At 38.1% G+C, this 23,545-nt stretch overlaps 1 protein-coding gene across 1 annotated transcript in view; it reads left to right on the forward strand.

Moving 5' to 3' along the window:
• The window catches only part of tenm1 (teneurin transmembrane protein 1), a 348,630-nt gene that overhangs the window by 33,018 nt on the left and 292,067 nt on the right, over nucleotides 1-23,545 (forward strand). Inside the window, exons 2-3 of the mRNA XM_057850586.1 lie at nucleotides 6,249-6,521; nucleotides 16,687-17,004. Coding sequence (XP_057706569.1) covers nucleotides 6,305-6,521; nucleotides 16,687-17,004 — 535 coding nt within the window. The 5' untranslated portion in view covers nucleotides 6,249-6,304. The remainder of the gene's footprint in view (nucleotides 1-6,248; nucleotides 6,522-16,686; nucleotides 17,005-23,545) is intronic.

Genomic DNA, 23,545 nt, shown 5'->3' on the forward strand with positions numbered 1-23,545 from the left:
GTTTTATTGTTTAATAAGGGAAACACATTATTAGGTCTGGGAATGTTGACTCTACGTCTATATGTCATTCACCAGATACTAAATGTGTGTATATGTATGTACACCTGCACGTGAGCCCAATAAAATATTTGAGTTCACCTCCTGTGCTCTCCAACAGTAGCCTGTGTAGCAGCCAACTAGTCACAAGTAAAATCTTCCGGACTTTGTCAATATTTCTCCAATGATGAATTCTTAGCAAATAATGTGTTTTGGTTGTTGGGTCCAGTACTTCTCAAATAGTTGCCCCCGTCATTGTTTCGTGCCCCCCTGGGGGGCGGCGCATGTGACCTCGGGGACCATACTGTTTTGCCGGACTAGAATAAAGTTTAATTGCACATTCACTCAGTGGGTGGCAGTAGCGCACTCATTTTCAGAGCGTGTGCAGTATTTTTGAACCAAACAAGAACTCACAGCAAAGAGCACTGGAGATGTGAATATCTTAGACAGGGAAATACGATGAAGCGTATGTAGCGTTTGGCTTTTAGCTTTTACTTTTAATACAGTGGGAAACGAGGAAAGACCAGTCTGTTTACCGTGTCTAAAAATGTTTGCAGCAGATAGCAGGAAGCAAAATCAATTAGGAGGTCACTTAAAGACATTAAACCACAATCACATTGATGAGCCGCTTGTTTTTTTTTTTTTTTCAGCGAAAACGTGCCGAATATTTCCAACAATCGTCCCACTTTGTCAGTGTTACATGAGTAAACCGAACATTGTTAGCATGATATAAAGTGGCATATCAAGTTAATCATTGCAAAAAAAAAAACTGCACCATAGGAAAGGAGCTGATACTGCCTGCAGCAAAAATAAAAACTGTTCCTCTGTCTAATGACACTGTCGTTTTTGTTTCTATTAAATTTTGTTTATTCGTTAATGTTAAATGGTAAAGTTAATGTTGCTAATCAACTTGGGAATTTATTATTTTTTATTGGTTATATTAAAATTAAATTTTCAGTATCAAATGGTCAAAAACTTTACCTTGAGTGTATTTTTACAGTTTGGATGTGACTTTTTTATTTTTTTAGGCAAATTGATGCACTTTTAAGTCTGTTACCAACAAAGCAATGTTAATAAAGCTACAGTATACTTTATTGTAAGTTGATCTATGTTACTATAATATTTTTCTTTATAATTAAAAAGGATTTAATATTATGCAGTGGTGTACTTATAATCATTTTATAGACAAATGATACTATTTACAGTGGTGGCAAAGAGTTGGATAGGGGGCGCGAAACATTTGCGTGTTCCTTGGAGGTGCGTAATGGAAAATAACTGAGAAGTACTGTGCTATGTACACTTCATGCGCTGTATTTTGTGAGTCAATTTTTTATTTTATTTTTTTTTGGGGGGGGGGGTCTCATGCCACCCAGGGGACCATGCAGGCTTGGAATGCCATTTAGTTTTTGTAACCTTCACAGGGTGCTGGACTTACTATAGCCTCCAAAATGCATACAAGACTAAGTGCTTTAGTTGACGAATGCAGAGAGCCAGATTTGAGAGGGAATTCACGCATTTTAGAGGTGCTCCAGCCAGAGTGTTTATCTGGCATAAAAGTGCTTAAATGACAGACTTAATTGGATGGGAGAATCCGCACAGCCAGAAAAGTGCATGACTGAGTGCCTGTTCTGATTTAAACACATGGGAGAATGTGGTCCAAAGTGAAATGCGCTGCCCCCCCCCCCCCCCCCGTTTAGTAGACACAATCCAGAGCCTTCACATCAGTTTGTATTCACAGTCAGGTTTTTGCCAGGTGTACAAAACTTTTGGAAACCAGACCTTCTATGTGGTTATTAAATTATGAAAGTAATTTTGATAAAGTAAATGCATTGTTACATGTTTCTTTTTCGTTGTCAAGAAGGGTGAAAAAGCTGAAGACAGGAGAGTTTCAGAGGTTTTACCAATCACCCGAGTTGCATTAATGTCTCTAGGGTGGTGATGGTGGGTGTGGGATGAATGGCTAAGAGAGGTTTGGCCCAATTTTGTACTTTATTACAATGTAAGCAGGCGTTTTTTTGTGTGCTGACTGCAATCCTAACTTTTCCCTATGGACACACGTATGTGGAATGAGAAGGGTGAGTATGAGGCCAAGAAAAAGAGTCTTAATGGTGGAATAAACGCATTATTGTATTGGTAGAAAGGTCAGCTGTAAACTTGTATGGTATCAGACTGGCGGTGATCACCCTTTGCTGCATATCTCTGAGGTATTGAGCAGGCACACTCTAATGGCTTTGATATATGGACTACAGGACTCCCTGAAGAGGTCAATACCATAGCACTTTGTCTCTATGAGCAATGACCCTCTCAAGCTCCATTTAGAAGCTTTATGTCTGCCGGAAATACTTCAGGTTGGGCTTTGTACCTGAAAGCTAATCAGTGGTGACTTTGCATTAGGGACAAGGGATGCTGCGCCCCACCACATCCAGACAGTTTGGCAGGTGGGTGTTTTTCATAAAAGGGATTAGATTGCAAATGCAATGATAATGAATCAAAAAATAAATACGACTGGCATAATTTTAAGGATTTGAGGGGAATCATTTCCTTTTTAGTGGAGTCCGTCAGACTTCCTTTTCCTGTCAGCTTGTAGTGCAGGGACAAACGGTTTGTCATTTAAACATTGGCCAGCCAGAAAAACATGACAATTTTGCTTTGTCTGAAAGGTATACGTACTTTTTATAATAACTTATTTTTTGGGCATGTGTTAATATGCGTTACTACGTTGGTTGAATGACGCAAGAAAAGTCTGTGAGAGAAACGGACTTACGGAGATAAGCGAGCAAAGCGGGAGTGCATGGGAGGAGGGACGGGAGTTGTGATGCTGTTGCAAACGCGATGTTAGGGGACTCTAATAATACCTGACTGTAGACGATAGCCTACTAACTACGCCCACATGATGCTAAGGTAGATAGTAGAGGCGTGCGAAATTTCCGATTCTTAGATTATTCGCGATTCAGTTTCAGTTTATTCGCACATAATCAAATACAGTACATGATCATACGCTAGCAATTCACATGTTAAGATGGGCGAATAGGACATTCCAAATAAGCTATTCAAAGCTTTTAGCAGGGGCCCAATTAGACAACACACACATACACACACGCACGCACACACACAATTAACTGTGGACAATTTCAAAATTTTGGTTACATTGGATTTGATAAGAGACACCAGTAGTGTTATTCAAAGAATCAGCATATTATATATGCATTGCTAGGAGATGAGTTTTGAGTTTTTTCTTAAAGATGGAGATGGAGTGAGACATTTTAAGTGTTTCATCCAGTTCATTCCAGATCTGTGGTCCTTTGCACACAATGCTAAAGCTTGTACACTTTAGCCTTCGTTTTTTCCCTGTGATTTGATGTTTTCTTCTGGTAGTATATGTGTGTTGAGGAGTACCGACTGGGATGAGGTCACCTAATTTATAGTTTAGTCTATAGATAATCTGATACGTTACACAAGCATTTTGGTAATAGTTGTGGTCTTTAAACCTCAGGAGGTGGTGGCGGTAAAAAATTATTTTAGTTGGAGCATTAAACTCAGACCATGTTAGGGCACGTATAACTTTTTCTGTAGTATTTCAAGCTTTTTTAAATAAGTTGGTTATGTGTTGCACCATATGACATTACAGAATTGTAAGTGTGGTTCAAATAAAGATTTATACAAAATGAGAAGTGCAGAGAGTGGGAGATAGTGTTTCAGTTTAAAGAAAAGAGCAGCATATTTTGACAGTTTATTTGTAAGGTCATCAATATGTTTTCTAAAATTAAGGCGCTCATCAATATGGACTCCCAAAAATTTTGTAGAGTCGACCCTTTCAATGTTTTCTCCGTTTATGTTTAGGCAGATTTGTTTAGTGGCTTGTTTTTTATGGGAGCGAAACACAATGTAATTTGTTTTATTGATATTTAGAGATAGTTTATTACATTTTAACCATGTGTCTATTTTCTTTAATTCACTATTTATGATTTGCTCAAGTGCAGTTGGATTTTTATGGGAAAAAAACAAATTTGTATCATCAGTAAATATTACCTTATGTGCAAATATTACCTTATGTGATTCGGCCGTGGAAGATTTGAGAACGATTCACAAATATCCAAATTCCGATTATTGAATTATACCAGGTAAAGCGGAAGTAAAACACAGTCAGCGCGGTCTCTGGGACGCAGTGAGGAACGGACCGAGAGTAAATATCATGTTCAACTCATGCCGCTAGATAAAAAAAAACAATCATACCTTGACTGCGGCTGACAGCCGCTACAAACAACGCCCAGTTGCTAGTTGCTACAAACATACGGCTACAGTAGATATCATATATAGGTAGAACTAGATGCAAATGACAGACGACGTCGGTGTTAGAACATGTATTATTGAACAGAGATGCGAAATGACAGACTTTCCGGCGTAAGTAAACAGCCGCCATCTTAAAGCAGTAGACCTCTCTAGAGGGCTTCGTTGTAGTGAACCTAATTAACTTTTTATCTAAAATACTCCTAAATCGGCAGAATCTTGTCTTGAATCTATCATTAAATGATGAAATAGACTGAGGAGAAATTATGGAATAACGGGAGCAATGTTAACAACTGTAACGGTTGATACACAACATTAAATTAATTGAATGTAGTTTAAAGCTGCTGATACAGAATGGGGACTGGAGTTTTGTATTTACTGTTATTTTTGTATATTTGTTTACTGTTATATGTTAACTTGATACTGAAATAGTAGTTTGGTTTAGCCTGAGAGGATTTTTGAACAATTTTGGAACTAATATACAAAACATTAAAAAAAAGAAAAAAAAAGGAGGGGGGTGCATCAATAATCGTTTTATAATCGAATCGGAGCCTCTGAATCGTAATCGTAATCGAATCGTTTGGTGCCCAAAGATTCCCAGCTCTAGTAGATAGCATATGTATGTATAACTAGATGCGAAATAACAGACACGGCTGCGTTAGCACATGTATAGAAAACTAGATGCGAAATGATCGACTCACCGCCATTAGTAAACAGCAGTAGACTTCTCAGGAAGACTCTGTTGTAGAGAACCATCCTATAGAACCTAGGTAATTTTTTATCTAAAATACTACTAAATTGGCAAAATCTTGACTTGAATCTAACTTTAAATGATGAAACAGTTTTAAAACTTCCACATGTGAAAAGTAGACAGAAGGGAACTAATTCAATAATGGAAGCAATTTTAACAACTTTAATAGTTGATTCACAACATTAAATTACTTCCAAACAAAGGTTACTATGTTTTTTTTTGTTTTGTTTTTTGTTTTGGCATGAAAAAATAACATGAATAGTAACACCAGATACTTTGCCAAGTAACTAATTACTCTTACATTCAGGTAACTGAGTTACTAACTCAATTACTTTTTGGGAGAAGTAATTTGTAACTGTAATTAACTTTTTTTTTTAAGTAAGATCAACAACACTGCTCATAACATTGCTGCATTAAAACAGATCAGCATTTCTGCTAAGTAGCATACTTACATGTATAGTTTGCATGCCATCTTTTTTTTTTTTTTTTTTTAAATGAAAATGCCACTGGAACTGATGAAAATAAATGTAACTTCTAATTGCATATGCAGTGCTGTGAATCATTAGTTTTGGTGTTAGAACATAGTGCAGAACGTTTCAATGTCGTGGGATGAGGAACAAGACTTCAGTAATTGAATGGAGCTGAAAGAAGTCACTTAACATGACTCCAATTAGCAGGGCAATGACTCCATGGTTTGTGAGTGTTTCATCATAATGTATTTTTTTTTTTTAATAAAAGAGATTTAGCAACACAGTTTTGGAACATGTCAATAGTTCTCTGTAGGAGGATGAAGATTAAACTTGCAGTAAAGAAAAAAACAAAAAAAACTATAGCTACTTATCCTGGACAACTTTTCATCAAATACATCCAGTCACACAGTAATTGCAGTCCATTCTGCATGTATTGATTGGGTACTAACCTTTGGTGTGAAATATCAAGGAGGCCAAATTCTGTTTATAATGACTGTCTAGCATAATACATCTGATCATTTTTCTAGTATTCTTCCACTATGTTCAATAGCACACTTCTTGCGCTATTTTTTTCTGCCCTACCTTGCCTCTTCAATCCACTGCTTCCTTTTATCTTTCTGCACCGGTTAACTCCTTTTCCTCTCCATTGTCCTCTCCGTTCTCTCACCTTTACTCACTCCCACCCTCCCACCCCACATTCACAGACTCTGTATTCTGCATTGTGGCTGTGCTGAGTGATTAAGTGGATGCCCTTCAAGCCATGGAGGAGATGGACAGTAAACCCTACCAGCCGCTGTCTAAGGGCCGCCATGAAATGGAGATGTCTTACACCAGTTCGTCTGATGAGAGCGAAGACGGCCGCGCCCACCACCGCTCTTACACCTCACGTGAAACCCTGCCTGACTACACACATGAGCTACGCCTCACGCTTGGATCACACCGTGAAAGACAGAACAGCTACAACCAAGCCCAGCCAGGTATGCATGTCATGTGCCTAAGGCATGTAGAGTGGTATAGCATGTTTTTTTTTTTTTTCAACTTGAAAGCTTCACTTAAAGAGTATGAAAACACTAAAATGCTAATATTCCATCATTTATCCATAAATGCATGCCTTTTGGATTCATATCATGCCACTTCGTGTAATTACACACGTCGCAACACCAAGAAAATGATAGAAATTTGGATCGATTGTCAAGCTAAAACGACTGGCGCCCGAGATCCTGGAAATCTAGCATATTGTGTGTGTGACGGCAAAACTAGGAAACAGAAGACTCAGTGCTTAGTACTGAATGGCGGCGATGATGGCGGACAATTTTGTTTCTAGTTGCAGCGACGAATCCGACGTAATGAAAGTTCTTCTAATGGTGACGAGGAGAGTTACAGTATGAACCTTTCTTTGGTGTTTTGGGTTATCAATTTGAGCCCAAACGAAAGCCAATGCAGCCTAATGAAGGGATCATTGAGGGGAGCAATCACACTGATGAAACACCGGCAACAGATCGTGTGGGAAACACCGAATGGTTTGTTTTGAATTTCTTTTTGTGAAGCTGATACACCGTGACCGCAAAATAAAGTAATGTATAGAATAATTAGCATTTATTGTGCTATCATAAATTTTCTCTGCTAACAGACACAAATATGAATGGGATTAGAAGATTTGTTGTATATATTTTACGAGCTATAACTTATACATGTGTCTAGTCCTATATCCAATGCGTGATATGTTTTTTTAGTATAAAAGATTACTCACTCTGGCCATTTCGAGCTTGGCTGCTCCCCTCCTTTGCTTAGCCTGGGGTGGTCTCATCAGTGCCAGTCATCGTCCGCTTTCTTGATATCTCGGGACATTTAGGTGGGTGCGCGTGTATGGTGGGCACCGCATCTGCTTTCAGCAGCAATTTCTTAGCAAAACCTGATTTCATTTGTCCATAGTTCGAATAGCTTTCAGGTGTAAAATGCGCACCACACAAAACCGTGCCGGAGGCTGGGTCTGCAAAATTAGCCCTCTTTGCACGGACGAACTTTACTCATTGTCTGCGTAGTCCAGCTCTTTTTCTCGCGTTCGGGAACTCATGGGTACTACATTGCGACAAATGGCTATTTGTACACCACTTAGCACAACAGGTTTGAAAGATTTTAGCGATTTTTTGATAAAACACGAATGCAACTCTCTCGTCGATAAACAACGATGGCACCTGCCTCCACCTTTTGTTTCCTGGCTCAAAGCCCCATTCGGCTGTTTCCGGAATACTTTGGGAAGTGTTTGTAATTTTCGATCGATTTTCGATAATTGCTTATGAATGTGATTTATTTTTTTGTTAACTTTATTAATATTTGTTATGTTGCCACATAACGGTTCTATTGATATCTCACAGCCCCTTAGTATTATCATTCTCTTTAAGCTGGCTATGGAGCAGACATGTCCAAAGACCGGCCCGGGGGCCAAATGCGGCCCGTGGTCAAATTTCATCCGGCCCCCAGCCTCTGTCATAAAATCGATAATGTCTGGCCCGCACACAGACCTAATAAATTGGTCAGCAGAACTGCTACCAGCATATGAAATAGCTTACACATTAAATGCTGCTCCTCATTTACACACTAAAAGGCAGCAGCACTAGAAGCAACATTACCCCGAGTGACTCTTTACTCCCAATTTTTCTAAAATGGCGACAATCAACACAAAAAAAAAGTTGACTGCGACGGCCGACACTTCAAAGATAGGTGGAAATTGGACTATTTCTTCAATAAAATACGCAAAAGCTGTGTCTGCCTCATTTGCAAAGAGACAGTCGCTGTTTTTAAAGAGTTCAATGTGAGGCGATATTACCAAACAAGACATGCTGACATGTACGACAAGATTACAGGGAAGAAACGCAGTGAGAAATTGAAGCAACTTAAAGCTAGTTTAATTTTACAGCAGCAGTATTTCGCAAGAGCCCAAGAGATGAAAGAGAACGCCACCACAAAGGCTTGTTGCAAGGTTTTGTGGCAATTATTAATTAAAAAAACAATAAAGCAAATGTGAGACACAGAATGGCTTGCGCTTGCTAAAATTTTTTTAAAATATATTGTTCCACGTAAAGGACGTCAGCCAAGGTCGGCCCCCCACATTTTTACCACACCAAATCTGGCCCCCTTTGCAAAAAGTTTGGACACCCCTGCTATAGAGTAACAAAAGACGCACACACATGCATTCACTCACTGGTTCTTAAACGGACCTATGTGAATTACCCATTACAGTTTACAATGAAACAGAAGGACAGTCGGAGGCAGCCAATTACCTCTCCTCCATGGAGGTGATATTTCCCTCCCACAGCTAAACTGGGTCAGCCCCGAACCTCTTTGGCCTCACCTGGGGTGAAACACCACCCTTCATTACACACAGACACACACACACACAATCATGAGGTAACGCTGACACATACACACTGAGAAATTCTTCCCTGCCGGTGACAGGAGGAGAAATGGGCCAGTGCGTGCTGTGATGGATGGCCTTTATGCAGGTCATGCATGGTGTTAAGAGAGAAGCTGTACCTCATCAGGAGTTTGCTGCTGTGCAGGGTTCACTGTGATCAATAGATGCACTTTCTGCCACCCTAACATCCTGCCTTTCTCCGAGAAAATCCCACCATGCTATCACGCAACATTACCCATCCGAAACCTTTACAATCGTTTCAACGAGTTTTTCCAGAGATTTCATATTTTAAAAAACGCCTACTGTTAATTTGGTCGCATTCATCAAAATGCAACACCCATGTTAGCCATCATTCACGGCCGATTTTTTCCGGAATTTGTTTATCCAAGCTCTATTTCGTTTTATCTGCCTTTTTATAAAAATAAATAAATACTTTCCTTACCATTTGACGCTGATGACACACATCAACGTCATACGGTAAGGTGCAAACAACTCCCAAAGCAGCCTTTCAAATGTCAATGACAGCCGCTGATATGAAGCACGTGCACATCTGTTCATCTTTGGGCAACAGAGTTATATAAAGGACAACCTACCTAAGTAACCAACTGTTAATGGGGGGGGGGGGGGGGGGGCATCGCCTCCAGTGATATTTTTAATGGATGACAAGGATCAGCCAAATAATCCTATTCCCTTAACACATGATTCACATTCCCTGTTATATGTGAGCCTGCCTTTTCTTTTCTTTTCTTTTCTTTTCTTTTCTTTTCTTTTCTTTTCTTTTCTTTTCTTTTCTTTTCTTTTCTTCGGTGTCACTTTTTGTGTCAGGTTCAAAGTACACCCGAGACCCAGTCTTGCAACGGAGAAATACAGTATATTGTACGTTAGAGATGCTGAGGTCAGGCACAAAGCTTTATCGGATTCTTTTGCCAGTAAATACGGGTGCTGGCCATAATGATTTCCTTTGTGTCAAGTCAGCATAACACAAAAATCATCACTGTCCATAATCTGTTTTGTTTTGATTGGTTTTTGGATGAAAGGAAAATAACAGCTAAATGTGAATTTTCATTGTTCACACTTCATAGTGATTAAATGCAATCTTAAATTATTAGTTAAAAAAATAAATAAATAAAACAAATTACCAACATTTCATGAATAATATTCCCACAGGATACTTTTACATATTGATATTGTGCAAAACAGTTGTTATTTTAGTTATATATTTTACCATTATATCGTATACTATTGAAAGGTTGAATTACGGTATGTATTCATTTTATGTATATACTGTATAAGATTTTAAAATAAAAAATGTTATTGGAGTATAGCCAATTGTTTTGAAAACTACAGTGCTGGCTAAAAGTATTGGCACTCTGTCAGATTATGTTCAATTTCTCCTAGAAAATGATTGCAATTACAAATGCTTTGGTAGTAATATCTTCATTTATTTTGCTTGCAATAAAAAAAAAAAAAAAAAAAAAAAAAAGGAATAGGAAAAAATTTAAATCATTATCATTTTACACAAAACTCCAAAAAGGGCCGGGCAAAACTATTTCCACCCTTTGAAAAATCAAGTCATGCTTCTCTTTCTGTAAATAACAGCACCTGTTACTTACCTGTGGCACATAACGGGTGGTGGTGATAACTAAATCACACTTGCACCAAGTTAAAATGGATTAAATTTGACTCAACCTCTGTCCTGTGTCCTTGTGTGTACCACATTGAGCATGGAGAAAACAAAGAAGACCAAAGAACTGTCTGAGGTCTTGAGAAGCAAAATTGTGAGGAAGCATGGGCAATGTCAAGGCTACAAGTCCATCTCCGAAGACCTGACTATTCCCTTGTCTACCGTGCGCAGTATCATCAATAAGTGTAAAGCCCATGGCACTGCGACTAACCTCCCTAGAAGTGGACGGAAAAGAAAAATTGACGAGAGATTTCAACAAAAGATTGTACGGCTGGTGGATAAAGAACCTCGACTAACACCCAAACAAGTTCAAGCTGTCCTGCAGTCCGAGGGTACAACAGTGTCAACCCGTATTATCCGTTGGTGTCTGAATGAAAAGGGACTCTATGGTAGGATACCCACGTAGACCCCACTTCTGACCCAGAGACAGAAAAAAGCCAGGCTGGAGTTTGACAAAACTTACCTGAGAAAGCCCAAAACGTTGTACAAGAATGTTCTCTGGTCAGATGAGACAAAAGTATAGCTTTTTGGGAAAAGGCATCAACATAGAGTTTACAGGGGGAAAAAATCTAGGCCCTCGAAGAAAATAACACGGTCCCCACAGTCAAACATGGCGGAGTTTCCCTGATGTTGTATAGTTGCTTTGCTGCCTCTGGTACTGGACTGATTGACCGTGTGCATGGCATTATGAAATTTGAAGACTATTAGAAAAATTTTGCAGCATAATGTAGGGCCCAGTGTGAGAAAACTGGGTCTCCCTCAGAGGTGATGGGTCTTCCAGCAGGACAATGACCCAACACACCCTTCAAAAAGCTGTAGAAAATGGTTTGACAGAAAGCACTGGAGATTTCTAAAGTGGCCAGTCCAGACCTGAATCCCATAGAACACATGTGGAGAGATCTGAAAATGGCAGTTTGGAGAAGGAACCCTTCAAATCTCAGAGACCTGGAGTAGTTGGCCAAAGAAGAATGGTCGAAAATTCCAGCAGAGCATTGTAAAAATTTCTTTAATGGATACCCGAAGCGGTTGTTCGCAATTATTTTGTCTAAATGTTGTGCTACAAAGTATTAGGCTGAGGGTGCCAATACTTTTGTTTTGTGTATAATGATATTTATTTATTTATTTATTCATTCGCTTTTGTGTTTTTTCATTGCAAGCAAAAATAAATGAAGATATTACTACCAAAACATTTGTAATTGCAATCATTTTCTCAGAGAAATTGAGCATTATCTGACAGAATTGCAGGGGTGCCAATACTTTCGGCCAGCACTGTATATTGTTCATCTGTGATATCTCTTCATAATGTATTCATTTGTCCCATTACCTTTCTTTACTGATTGGTGTTGAGATCACATAAACATAAATGTTGCTTACATTGTTATAGCTACGTAAAAGTGTTAAATGAGGCCTAAGCAGATGAGTGTATCATATTTAAAACTACTTCAGCTTCATTCGTTTGAATTATGGCAGCTGGACAGCAAGATGTTGCTATTTAGAGAGGTTTAAGTGAGTGAATCAAACATAATCAAGTGGAACAAGTCCTCCTCACATTCATTGTGGAAATTGCACTCATGAACAAACAAAATGTAAATGTGCTTGTCTCAGCTAGAACAAGGACCAAACTATATATGGCGGAAAACGCTCAGGTGAGTTGAAGTTCCGCTCTGAGACCCCCAATTTAGCCAAATTTCAAAATTGTCCGATATGCATGTGTGATACATCATTGGAAAGCTTAAAATCTAAATTTTCTGGGGGAAGAAAATTTTTGACCAGGAGGGCATTTAAAAAAAAAAAAAAAGTTTTTTAAACAGGAAATCCCTATCTGGAGGTGAGAGCACGCGAGAGCAGAATTACAGACGCCATGACTTTAACGAGATATTATCGCCTACTTACCTTGTTTCGATAAAAAAAAAACTACATGTAGCATGTATCACTGAGTGTAATGACACATCTGTGAATGGCCACAGCTGGATTTTTGGGGGATTTTTTGTGTGTAACATGGTAACATAACAAGGGTCGCGATGCAGAAATCACAGACATCAAGGAGTGGTCGAGATTTTCATTTTCATATATTTACCCTTATAAACTTAAATTTTTTTTTTTTTTTTGTTTGGATTGATTATTTATCATCTAACATATCGGAGAAAATGCGACATTAACAAAAAAAAAAAAATACCATTAAGCAATAATTATGAGGTAGATATCCGTGACTTTTTTACAGACGCCATTTTTTTAATTGTGGCATAATTTGTTTAAAAGTTTAAAATATGTGACTGAATTATTTTAATAAGTTTTTTTTTTTTTTTTTAAACAAAATATGAGACATCAATTAACCATTCTAAACTAAAAACGACACATTTTGAATAATTAATATAAATGATTACTTTCGTTTTATGTCTAGGTTGAAACAAAAGCGGTTGCGCGACGTCTGTAAACGGGGGGTTTCAGGGTAAAACGGACAAATTAAAAATAGCACGGAGACCACAAATCTGCTATGGCAGCATATAGACATATTGTTCTCTCAAATACAACAGTTGTTTTTGCTTAAAATACAGCAGTTTCTTTTAAAGAGGAGTGCAAGAGCAGAAACTGCTTTTTCAGTCTTGTCTGTGTTTTCCACCATATACAGGTAGTCCCCAGGTTACGATGTGTCCAACTTACGTGATTTCGACTTTACGACGCCTGAGTCTTGTTGTTGTTTATTTATTATTATTATTTTTTTTATGTTGGCTTTTGTTTTGTGATGCATGCTTTTATTTTGGCGCAGGAAGCGTAGAGCAGGTAGTACTTCGGTACGCGAGTGCATGTACACACGTGCCCACACTACACACGCACACATGAGGAAGAGCGCAGCCAAGTGAGAGAGGTGACAGCCTCCGCGCACATTTGTTGCTTGTGAAGCATCCTGAGGCTATGGCTTTATTGTGTGTTTGCAATTGTGGTCGAATACTTGGGGCGAGTTTATGTAATTGTTTTTGATGATGTGCTGACACTAACTGATACATGCTAATCATTTATTATTTCTGTATCAGATGCTACTTATAAACACAAAATTGAATTGCTCTTATTGAAGATGAGACTGATTTAATTTCATTTTATGTTAGTTTAATTCTGCAAGTGTGGATGTCATGAGCAGCTGAAAAGTAAACCACACGGACGTCTGACATCATCATTTCGGAGGTTAGCGCTAGTCTAGCTAGGACTTGGCAAGGACAGTACAATGACGTAAAATTCATGTTTTAGGATATTTTTTTTCTTATTAATGTAGAGGGTGTTTAGTTAGTTTGTAAAGCGGGGAATACCTGTATACACATATATACACAGTATACATTATATACGTATATATAACTTATACCACATTACCTGACTTCATCTTAGTAATTATTGCATTTTTTTTCTGTTTTATAACAATGTTTATTAGTCAATTTAAAATCAGAGCAATCTAGTTTGTGTGTTTTCGGCCAGAAAACAGGCTTTACTCTCGTCCAAATGTAGGTAGTTTAATTCCAATCCATACTATCAATTACCATATGTAAATAGAATAGAATAGAATAGAATAGAATAGAATAGAATAGAATAGAATAGAATAGAATAGAATAGAATAGAATAGAATAGAATAGAATAGATAAAAGAGGAAGAGAATAAAATACTCCATCAAAGTGGTCAACAGGCCTAAAATACTGTTTTTGTACAGATATTGTTTTGGAATCGTTTGCTACCAAGAGGACACCAGTGGTTTGTTGTTTGTAGTTTGTTTTGTCATAAAAAACAACTTTCATGTAAATGTGTAATTAAAAAACACAAACAAATCTAGTTACATAAAAGGTTAAGATGAAATAGATTCTTCTTTGGAAAGCTTATGAATCGCTTTCTGAGGCGACATACACCCACCTTGCAAAAATGCAAAGTGGTTCCTTCCATTTGGGAGGACTCGGGATTAGGCAACTCATTCACAGCTCCACAGTCTTGGAAGTACACATGGCTGCCAGGAAAAAACGTAGAGACAGTCACAGGAGAGGGAAAGAAATCTAGAATAGTCGGCCAAATGATTACTAAGTTTTTCGAATGATTGATGAAATGCCATGGTTTCAATCAGACCCCTCAAGTTTCATGAAAATCCATTGTGCGGGTGTGTGATGAGGAGTGGCTAGCCTCACTTCTGCTACTGTTTGCCATTTGTTGTTTGGTCAAAGTGGATATGCAACCGTATCCACCCATTTTAAAGCTTTATGTGCAATGGACAAACAGCGAAAGTGAGTGCAATGCATCTATAATGGGATACATCAAGAAGAATACTTGAATTTAATCTACAAAAAATTGATATTTAAATTAGAATTATTAAAAAAATAAATAAATAAATTCCGGTCTAAAAATGCAATAAGAAGAAAAAAATCAAACGAGTAAAAAAAAAAAATGTTAAAATGCAGCAAGATATGGGGAAACCAAACAAAAACATTTCCTTGTCTTCTGAGACTGGCTTTTATGACATTATTAAGTCCAATAAAATATGGGCAAAAACAACTATCATATTTATGATGAGGTGCTGTTGTTGGCAGCTGCTGTCGTTTTAAAATGAAGTCATTATTGACGTGATTAAGTTACTTTTTCAACTGGTTTGGGTAACATTGTATTAATGTAGTTGGAAAATGGTAGGATGCGCTCAACACAGACGTCGAAAATAATTTCCTTTGCAAGCTATGTCAGATTGGCTAAATTTCGATTTCAATGCATGCTATGATTTTTTTTTTTTTTTAATTACACTGACTCCATGACCTGCACATATGAATTTTAGGCCACCAGACTTCTTCTTCACAAAAAAAGTCCAATTGAATAGAAGTGTAACAGGAGAACTAACATAGTTTATCTGATGTTCTCAGATTCTCTGGATTGGAGGGCATTCTAATACCTGAAAGCATGCAAGGCTCAATTTTTCCCTCCGTCTGAGTCAATATTAATAAGGTTTGATCTTTATCTGATCTCTTCACCCCACCAAGGAGAATATAGATGAGATCAGTGCTCTGTTTGAGCAGCAGTTCAATACATCTCAAATTCAATAACACACATCAGATAGTCAGAATAGTCTATGGTTTCTTAGCTAAAGTTTAGGGATAATCAAGGCTGGCATTTTGACCTTTGAAACTCAAAAATGTTTTTCATAATTGTACAAATGTACCATATGGACTAAAGTATTGAAATAGATTCTCTGCATTTGCATTCTATTTTGGAATTAACAACCAATATCAGTACTGAATGCTAGCACATGTCACTTTACCTATATCACTGCGGCGGTCTTCAAATGGACGCATACTGTTAACGAAATCTTTTTTTTTTTTTTGCTCTGTTAATAACCAATATTTATTACTGACTGCTGCTATCACGTCACCTTACCTATGCTGCAAGATTACCACTATTAGAAGTCGTTTTTATTGTGTACATACTTTTTAATCCATTTCTGTGTGTGTGTGTGCTCTCCATGGGGCAGCTTTGAATCTCATGACACTTTGTGTAATGACAATAAAGGCGTTGTATTCTATTCTATTCTATTCTATTCTATTCTATTCTATTCTATTCTATTCTACATTTTGGGGGGCAACTGCTCCCCTCTGAAGAAAAGTGAGGTCAGAGATTGATAAGTTAAAAAATTTTTCATTAACAATATTATTTTTACTACGCCGATCTTTCGATAAACGCATACACACTTGTGAGCGACTAACTAAAAGAACTACAAAGTAAAAGAGATAAGGTGTTGTATTTCCCATTTACAAATGCTTCCTTATATCCTTAAGTTTTTCTACAAGATTATTACATTTTTGTGTGATTTTCTTTGTATATAGCTAATCCCAACAATTCTCAGGGGAACTAAAGGGTCTTTCCCAGCCCTTAGATTATTGAGTATTGAGGTAGGTATGCTTCCTGGTGCTTTGTTTGTCCTAAGTGAACACCTGGTCAGCAAAGCTGCTGAAGCAAAGAACAAACACATCCCAGTATCAGTGGCTTTGCTGTCTTTAGGCTCTCAATCTGCCTCCCTGTCTCTCGTTCTTAGATTTAGATTTCTGCAAAGCTGGTCAGATGAGCAGTCCAGATTTCATCCACCAACAGAAGCATCAGCAGCAGCATCAAGAAGAGGAGGAAGCATTATGCTCTGGACCAAATGCTCACATCCACAGTCGTGGCTACTCCTTGGGCGTAGGTTCAGATGTGGACACTGAGCCAGAAGTGGATCCCTCACCTGCTCATGGCCTACAGCACATGTGGATGCGTGGTTTGAAGTCTGAGCAGAGTTCCTGTCTGACAAGCCGTGCCAACTCTGCGCTGTCTCTCACTGACACAGAGCATGACAGGAAATCTGAGCCCGATAATGGTGAGTGATAAAACCTCTTTTCACTCTCTATAAGGAGATTGTCCATCAAAGCTAGAGGAGATAGAAATTTAGCAACGCATAGTGCACCTTTGAAGGTGCATTACTGTGCATGTAAGTACCGTGGAGCACATTCTGAAAACCAGCAGCTTCTGCAATTTTCTCCATAAGTGCATTTTCAATACACATCACATTTCTTACTGAATTGAACATAAATCAATTTCAAAACAATATCAAAACATTAAACCCTTTTCAAGTCTTAAGTTACAGCCTTAAGCAATTATAAGAGTGAAACTGTTTTCAGACTATTGATATCGCTAAGTCCTTCGTTTTTTTGAAGGCTCTTTCATCTGGTAAAATCCGAAATCTTTGCTAGTGGTCACCTCGCCTCAGCTCGGAGACTAAAGTTTTGGTTTGGATGAGTGATGGACAGTGTTGTTAATCTTACTTTAAAAAAGTAATTACTTATAGTTACAATGTACTTCTCCCAAAAAGTAATTGCGTAACTCATTTACCTGAATGTAAGAGTAATTAGTTACTTGGCAAAGTAACTGGGGATAATTTTCATGATTTTTTTTTTCTTAAAAAAAAAAAAAAAAAAAAAAAAAACTTAGGTCAAACTATGTGAAGTGTAAAAGGTTTTTTGGACAATTGACCCTAGTCCATTTCTTTACCCTAATTTACCCTTTACCCTGAATCAACCGATAAAAGTTGTTAAAATTGCTCCCATTATTGCATTACTTCCCTTCTGTCTACTTTTGACATGTAGAAGTTTTAAAACTGTTTCATCATTTAAAGTTAGATTCCATTCAAGATTTTGCCGATTTAGGAATGTTTTAAAAGGTTACTTAGGTTTGCAAGGAAGGTTCTCTACAACAGAGCCTTCCTAAGAAGTCTACTGCTTTAAGATGGCGGCTGTTTACTAACGCATCAAGTGCTATATATATGTGATATCACCATGTCTACCATATCTACCATATCATGTGGGCGTAGTTTGTAGCCTATCGGCTACAGTCAGGTATTATTGGAGCGCCCTAGCATCGCATTTGCTTGGCGTCACAACTTTTTTGCCTCCTCCCCACTCCTGCTCTACTCTGTCGTCTCAGTGAGTCCATCTCCCTCAGACTTTTTTTTTCACTTTTTGTTATTCAACCAATATAGCAACACACGTCTTTCCATCCTCGGTAACGGTAACGGCGATGCCAAGATGAGAAAAGTAATTAATTAGATTACTCACTACTGAAAAAATAACGCCGTTAGTAATGCCGTTATTAGCAACACTGGTGATGGAAAGTCTAACGATGAACTTAACTTGGAGACAAATGGATTGCCGCTGAAAGCTGGGAAAAATTTGGTCTTGGTTTTTTTTTCTTCTTTTTTTTTTTCCCTTGAAAATTAATCGTTGAGTCAGGTGTCTTCAGTAACTAGCGACTGTCGGTAGATGACGTTCGCCCCAGAGGGAAGGCTTTATCATAGAAAGTGGGAGACGTTGTGAGGTTAAGGTAAAGAAATGAGTCCAACTGGAAGGAGCTTGGGATTGAGCCAGCTATCTGTCTTGGACTGGCAGGCTTGGCTCCCTGCAGATGGAGAGTTAGTTAGAGGTGTGCACAAACAAAGACAGAGCTCTCCAACTCATCCCCAAGGGCACTGTCTGTTTATGTGCTGCGAAAAAGTGGAACGTATTCAGAGGCTGAGGATAACATTAAGGAAGAAAATGAGGGTGAGAATGATAAGGAGGGGAAACGTAGAGACAGTACAAACAGAAAATGTTAATGAAGGAATAGAAATGGTAATGTAATAGTATAATGAGAATGTGAATACAAAAAAAGAATGAGGGGTTTGTTGGATAACAGGTAAAGAAAAAAACTATGTTAAACAAATAGAGTTGCAACAGAGTAGAATAAGATCAAAATTACACCGGAACACTTTTAGGTTGTGCTTGTTTTTGTTTGTGATGCACCCAGGGGTGCACTTTAATGACAGCCTGATTGGAAATGGAGACGCCTAATGCAAAATCACACAGCGGAAGAGGAGCGAATGAAAGTGAGGGAATGGAAGTGGTTGCGGCATTACTCACTAATCAATTTGGGATGGCTGTGTGCATATACTGTAGAGTAAAATTATTACCATTTGAGACCCTCTGTCTTTATCTGAAGTCAAAAAGAGAGAAAAATAGGCGTGCGAAAGAGCAAACAGCAATGAAAGGGGTACAGGTAAGAGGAGAGGATTTAAATGTTTAAAGCAATTGGCTAAACGACATGTTGTGGTGCATCATGAAAGCAGGATTTAGTGTGTCATATCAAAGACTAAATGCCCAGTGACTTCCTGAACCCGACACATTCGGTCTGTCTCTTCTACTTCCTATGACTCATGCGTCACCCGTTACTTGAATTTCTATCTGTTACTTGGCAACCTTTATTCCTATGCTCTCATTTATTCTCATCCACTTCCTGTCCATCCCACTGTGACACGTGGCCAGGTGTGTCCATGCATGACGTCCCCTAATAGGAAATGCATTATGGATGTCACACTTCTCTCTGCAACAAAGTCTAATACTCTGTTTGCATCGATAATAAAGGTAAGAGCCAATTGAGAGAAAAAAAAAAGTTCATATTTAAAAGGGTCTAGATTTAGAAATCTTACATTGCTGCAAAAATTAAAGTGCATTTTATGTCAGACCTATTTTGCACTTATGTTGTCTTCAGAGCAAGCCCCCACCCAAATCCATTTATGATGTCAAGTTAAAATTGGCAGAAATCCTTTTGGTCCTCCACTGATTGAAGGTGGCAAAACAATTTTGTCAGCGAATGAGTTGTTGGTGCATGTGTACTGAGGAAAATAGAAAAACAAGGGAAAAGATTGAGTTATAAGATTCAATAGATGTATGCATGTATTGTTTTATGCATACGTGATTTCAAAAAAGATAAAACTACCCAAGACACACAAGGACACAATGCTTTATGTCCAACTGTGATCTCTCCCTTGAGTATGGCTGTAAGCATTCCAGTATATCAATCAAGCCAGGAGTTAAGTCACTACTAACTCGTGAAAATATGAACCTCTCCATATTAATAACAAAGAGTGCAATGTTAGAGTTGAGGAGATTGGCAGTACAAAAGACAAAATAAGGTTCAGCTTGAGTTCATCACTGACACTCACACAGGCACATGCGCACTGCACATTATGACCAGAAGAAAGCCTTCAAGGCTTGCTGTTAAACCATCAGATACAGTATGTGTTGGAGTGTGATCCACTTTGGTAACAATTTAGCAACCACATACTATACACTTACCTGACAAAAACCTTTTGGCCCTGCAATGGACCACAACTGGCTCGAATGTATGAAAACAATACCTGGTGTGCTCCCAAATGTTGTGTGTGTGTGTGTTTGTTGTTGTTGTTGTTGTTGTTGTTGAAAATTAAAAAAACAACAACAAAAAATAAAAAAACAACAACAACAAAAAAACATAGACTTCATAATTATATTGACGGGACAGATTCCCCAGAGACTGCGGCCCGCCTTTTCGTATTGGGCCGTCCCACACTCCGCTTCAGTTATTCGCAGTCGGTCTTAGTTCTTCTCAAACTCATGCAGCGACCCAACGCCGGATTTAGGTGAAAAAAATACGAAAGCTGTACCGCATACAAAGTGAAACAATTGTCTCAGGAGTGATTTGTTCGAGGACTCAAGGTAATTACTATATTTTTCATACCATGTATGCATTTTGAAACATTGTGAAAAAATCAATGGGAGAAATTAGCCGCTACAGCATTGGCATTATACTTCGCAACATTTACGTAAAATAAATGCTAACTGCCGTTTTTTTTTGTTTTTTGCTTTTAACCAAGAACTGAGACTGTTTTACGTCCATTTCTATAAATAATTCAGGGATTTAAACATTTATTCACAAGAATTTCAACGTAAAAAGCTCTTTGTGGTGATAAGGCGGTAGAGATGTCCCGATCTGATATTTGGATCGGATCGAACGCCAATATGGGCAAAAAGATGCGCATCGGTATCGGATCGGCCAACACGGAAAAATTCAGATCCAGACTTCCGATCCAGTTTATTTTAATAGTCCATTCCGGGTTCTCCAGCGCACCGATTTACATAAGCCATTCCAGTTTTTACTTCGGTTTCCCTAAAATCCGCATTTTACGGCACAGCACACCTTCAACACACTACATTTACATTACCGTCTCCCAATTTACCAAGAGACTTTATCAGTAAAAATGTCAGCTGTGTGGGATCATTTCACCTTAAAGGACGACAAAGACAAAGAGGCAGAGTGCAACATATGCCACAATAAAGTCAAGCGTGGTGGTAAAGCTGTAAGAAGTTTTAATACAACCAACCTAATCAAGTATTTAGCGAAATACCACCACAAACGATATAAGAAGTATGTTAAGAAAACCGAAGACAAAAAGAAAGGTCCTACGCAACTAACACTGGCAGAAACTTTTGCTATGCGTGACAAACTGGCACTCGACAGTCCCAAAGCCCAGGGAATAACAGGAGTCATTGCCGAAGAATTCATTCTGGATGAGGAGCCATTATCTCTCGTGAGTAAAGACGCACCATCCAACACTTAGAACCACGGTACAACATGCCCAGCCGTCATTACATCCTTGAGCGATTCGGCCATGGAAGATTCGAGAACGATTCACAAACATCCAAATTCCGATGATTGAAATATGTCAAGTAAAGCGGAACTAATATACAGCGCGGTCTTCGGGACGCAATGAGAAACGGACCGCATTGCGTCCCGAGAGTAAATATCATGCTTGTCATAGACCCAGGTAATGCCAAAGCTCAGCTCACGACTTTAGCTCAACTCATGCCGCTGGATAAAAAACACAAGAATACCTGACTGCTGCTGACAGCCACTACAAACTACGTCAACATCGTTTTACTGTAGATAATAGATATCATATGTATATAGAACTAGATGCAAAATGACAGACTCGACGACGTTAGCAACATTGAAGTATTGAAAACTAGTTGCGTTGGTAAACAGCCACCATCTTAAAGCAGGAGACTTCCCTAGTAGGCTGTTGTGAACCTTCCAAGCGAACCTAATTAACTTTTTATCTAAAATACTCCTAAATTGGCAAAATCATGACTTGAATCTATCTTCAAAACAGTTTTAAAACTTTCACATGTCAAAAGTAGACAGAAGGGAAATTATGGAATAACGAGAGCAATTTTAACAACTTTAACAGTTGATTCGCAAAATTAAATGAATTGAATGTAGTTTAAAGCTGCTGATACAGAATGGGTACTTGAGTATTTTATTTACTGTTTTAAAATGTTAACTTGATACTGAAATAGTCGTGTATTTAAACCTGAGAGGCTTTTTATACAATTTTTGTAATTAATGCACGAAACATTAAAAGCATCTGATAGCTTGGGGGGTTTGTGGGATTTTCCACTGAGGTTGTTTGTGGGTTTTGATTTTTTAAGACAGTTTACAATATTACTTGCACGTTTTACTGACTGACTATGCCATTTCTGTTTGTTATTTATCATGCTTTGTGTTTGTCACTGAATAAACAAGTCAGGTTCTTGTTACCAACCGTTGTGTGTTATTCAAAACTCACCTAATTCAGATGGCTAGTTGTTATCAAGAGTACTAAAACCTTTTTCAACATGAGCCGACAACTAAGTAAGGAGGCTAAATAACTTTAAGCTTTAACACATGCTCAGATAGGCCGTTATCGGTATCGGCCAGTATTGGTATCGGATCGGAAGTGCAAAACAATATCGGTATCGGATCAGAAGTGCAAAAACCTGGATCGAGACATCCCTAAAAGGCGGCACCACGGTGGCTTAAAGACTAGCAGCACATTCAACATATTTCCGTAAAATAAATGCTAATTGCTTTTTTTTTTTTTTTTTTTTTTTTTTTTTTTTTTTTTTTTTTTTGCTTTTACCCAAGAATCGAGACTGTTTTACGTCTATATCTTTAAAGAATTCAGGAATTTCATCATTTATTCACAAGAATTTCAATGTAAAAAGCTCTTTGTGGTGATAAGGTGGCGCCACAGTGGCTTTAAGACTAGCAGCACATTCGACATATTTATGTAAAATAAATGCTAAATGCCTGTTTTTTTTAATGTTTAACCAAGAATCGAAACTGTTTTACATCCATATCTATAAAGATTTCAGAGAAAATTTTCAACGTAAAACGCTCTTTGTCGGTGTTTACACTCGGTCAGCTTTGACATCCCCTATGAATCAGCTCCGTAAAATACATTCTGAGGTCTATCCAAAAAACCTTTAGGCATTCATTGAAATACTTGGAAATCTATGTAGAGATACTGTTTGCAGAATTTACATAGTGCATAGTGGTGCGCAAAAGTTTGGGCATGCCTACGGGGCCCAAAACTTTGCAGGTGACGATACACTCCGTCCGTCCGTCCATCATCTGATCAGGTTATGTTGCCTTGGTGGCAACTTCTACAATATGGAAATATGTTGTTTTGATGCACAGGCATTGAAATGCATGTTGAGTGAGATTATTAAAGATGAATACTACGTGAG

This window comes from Corythoichthys intestinalis, chromosome 11 (genome assembly GCF_030265065.1).
Source record: "Corythoichthys intestinalis isolate RoL2023-P3 chromosome 11, ASM3026506v1, whole genome shotgun sequence".
Taxonomy (NCBI): Eukaryota; Metazoa; Chordata; class Actinopteri; order Syngnathiformes; family Syngnathidae; genus Corythoichthys; species Corythoichthys intestinalis.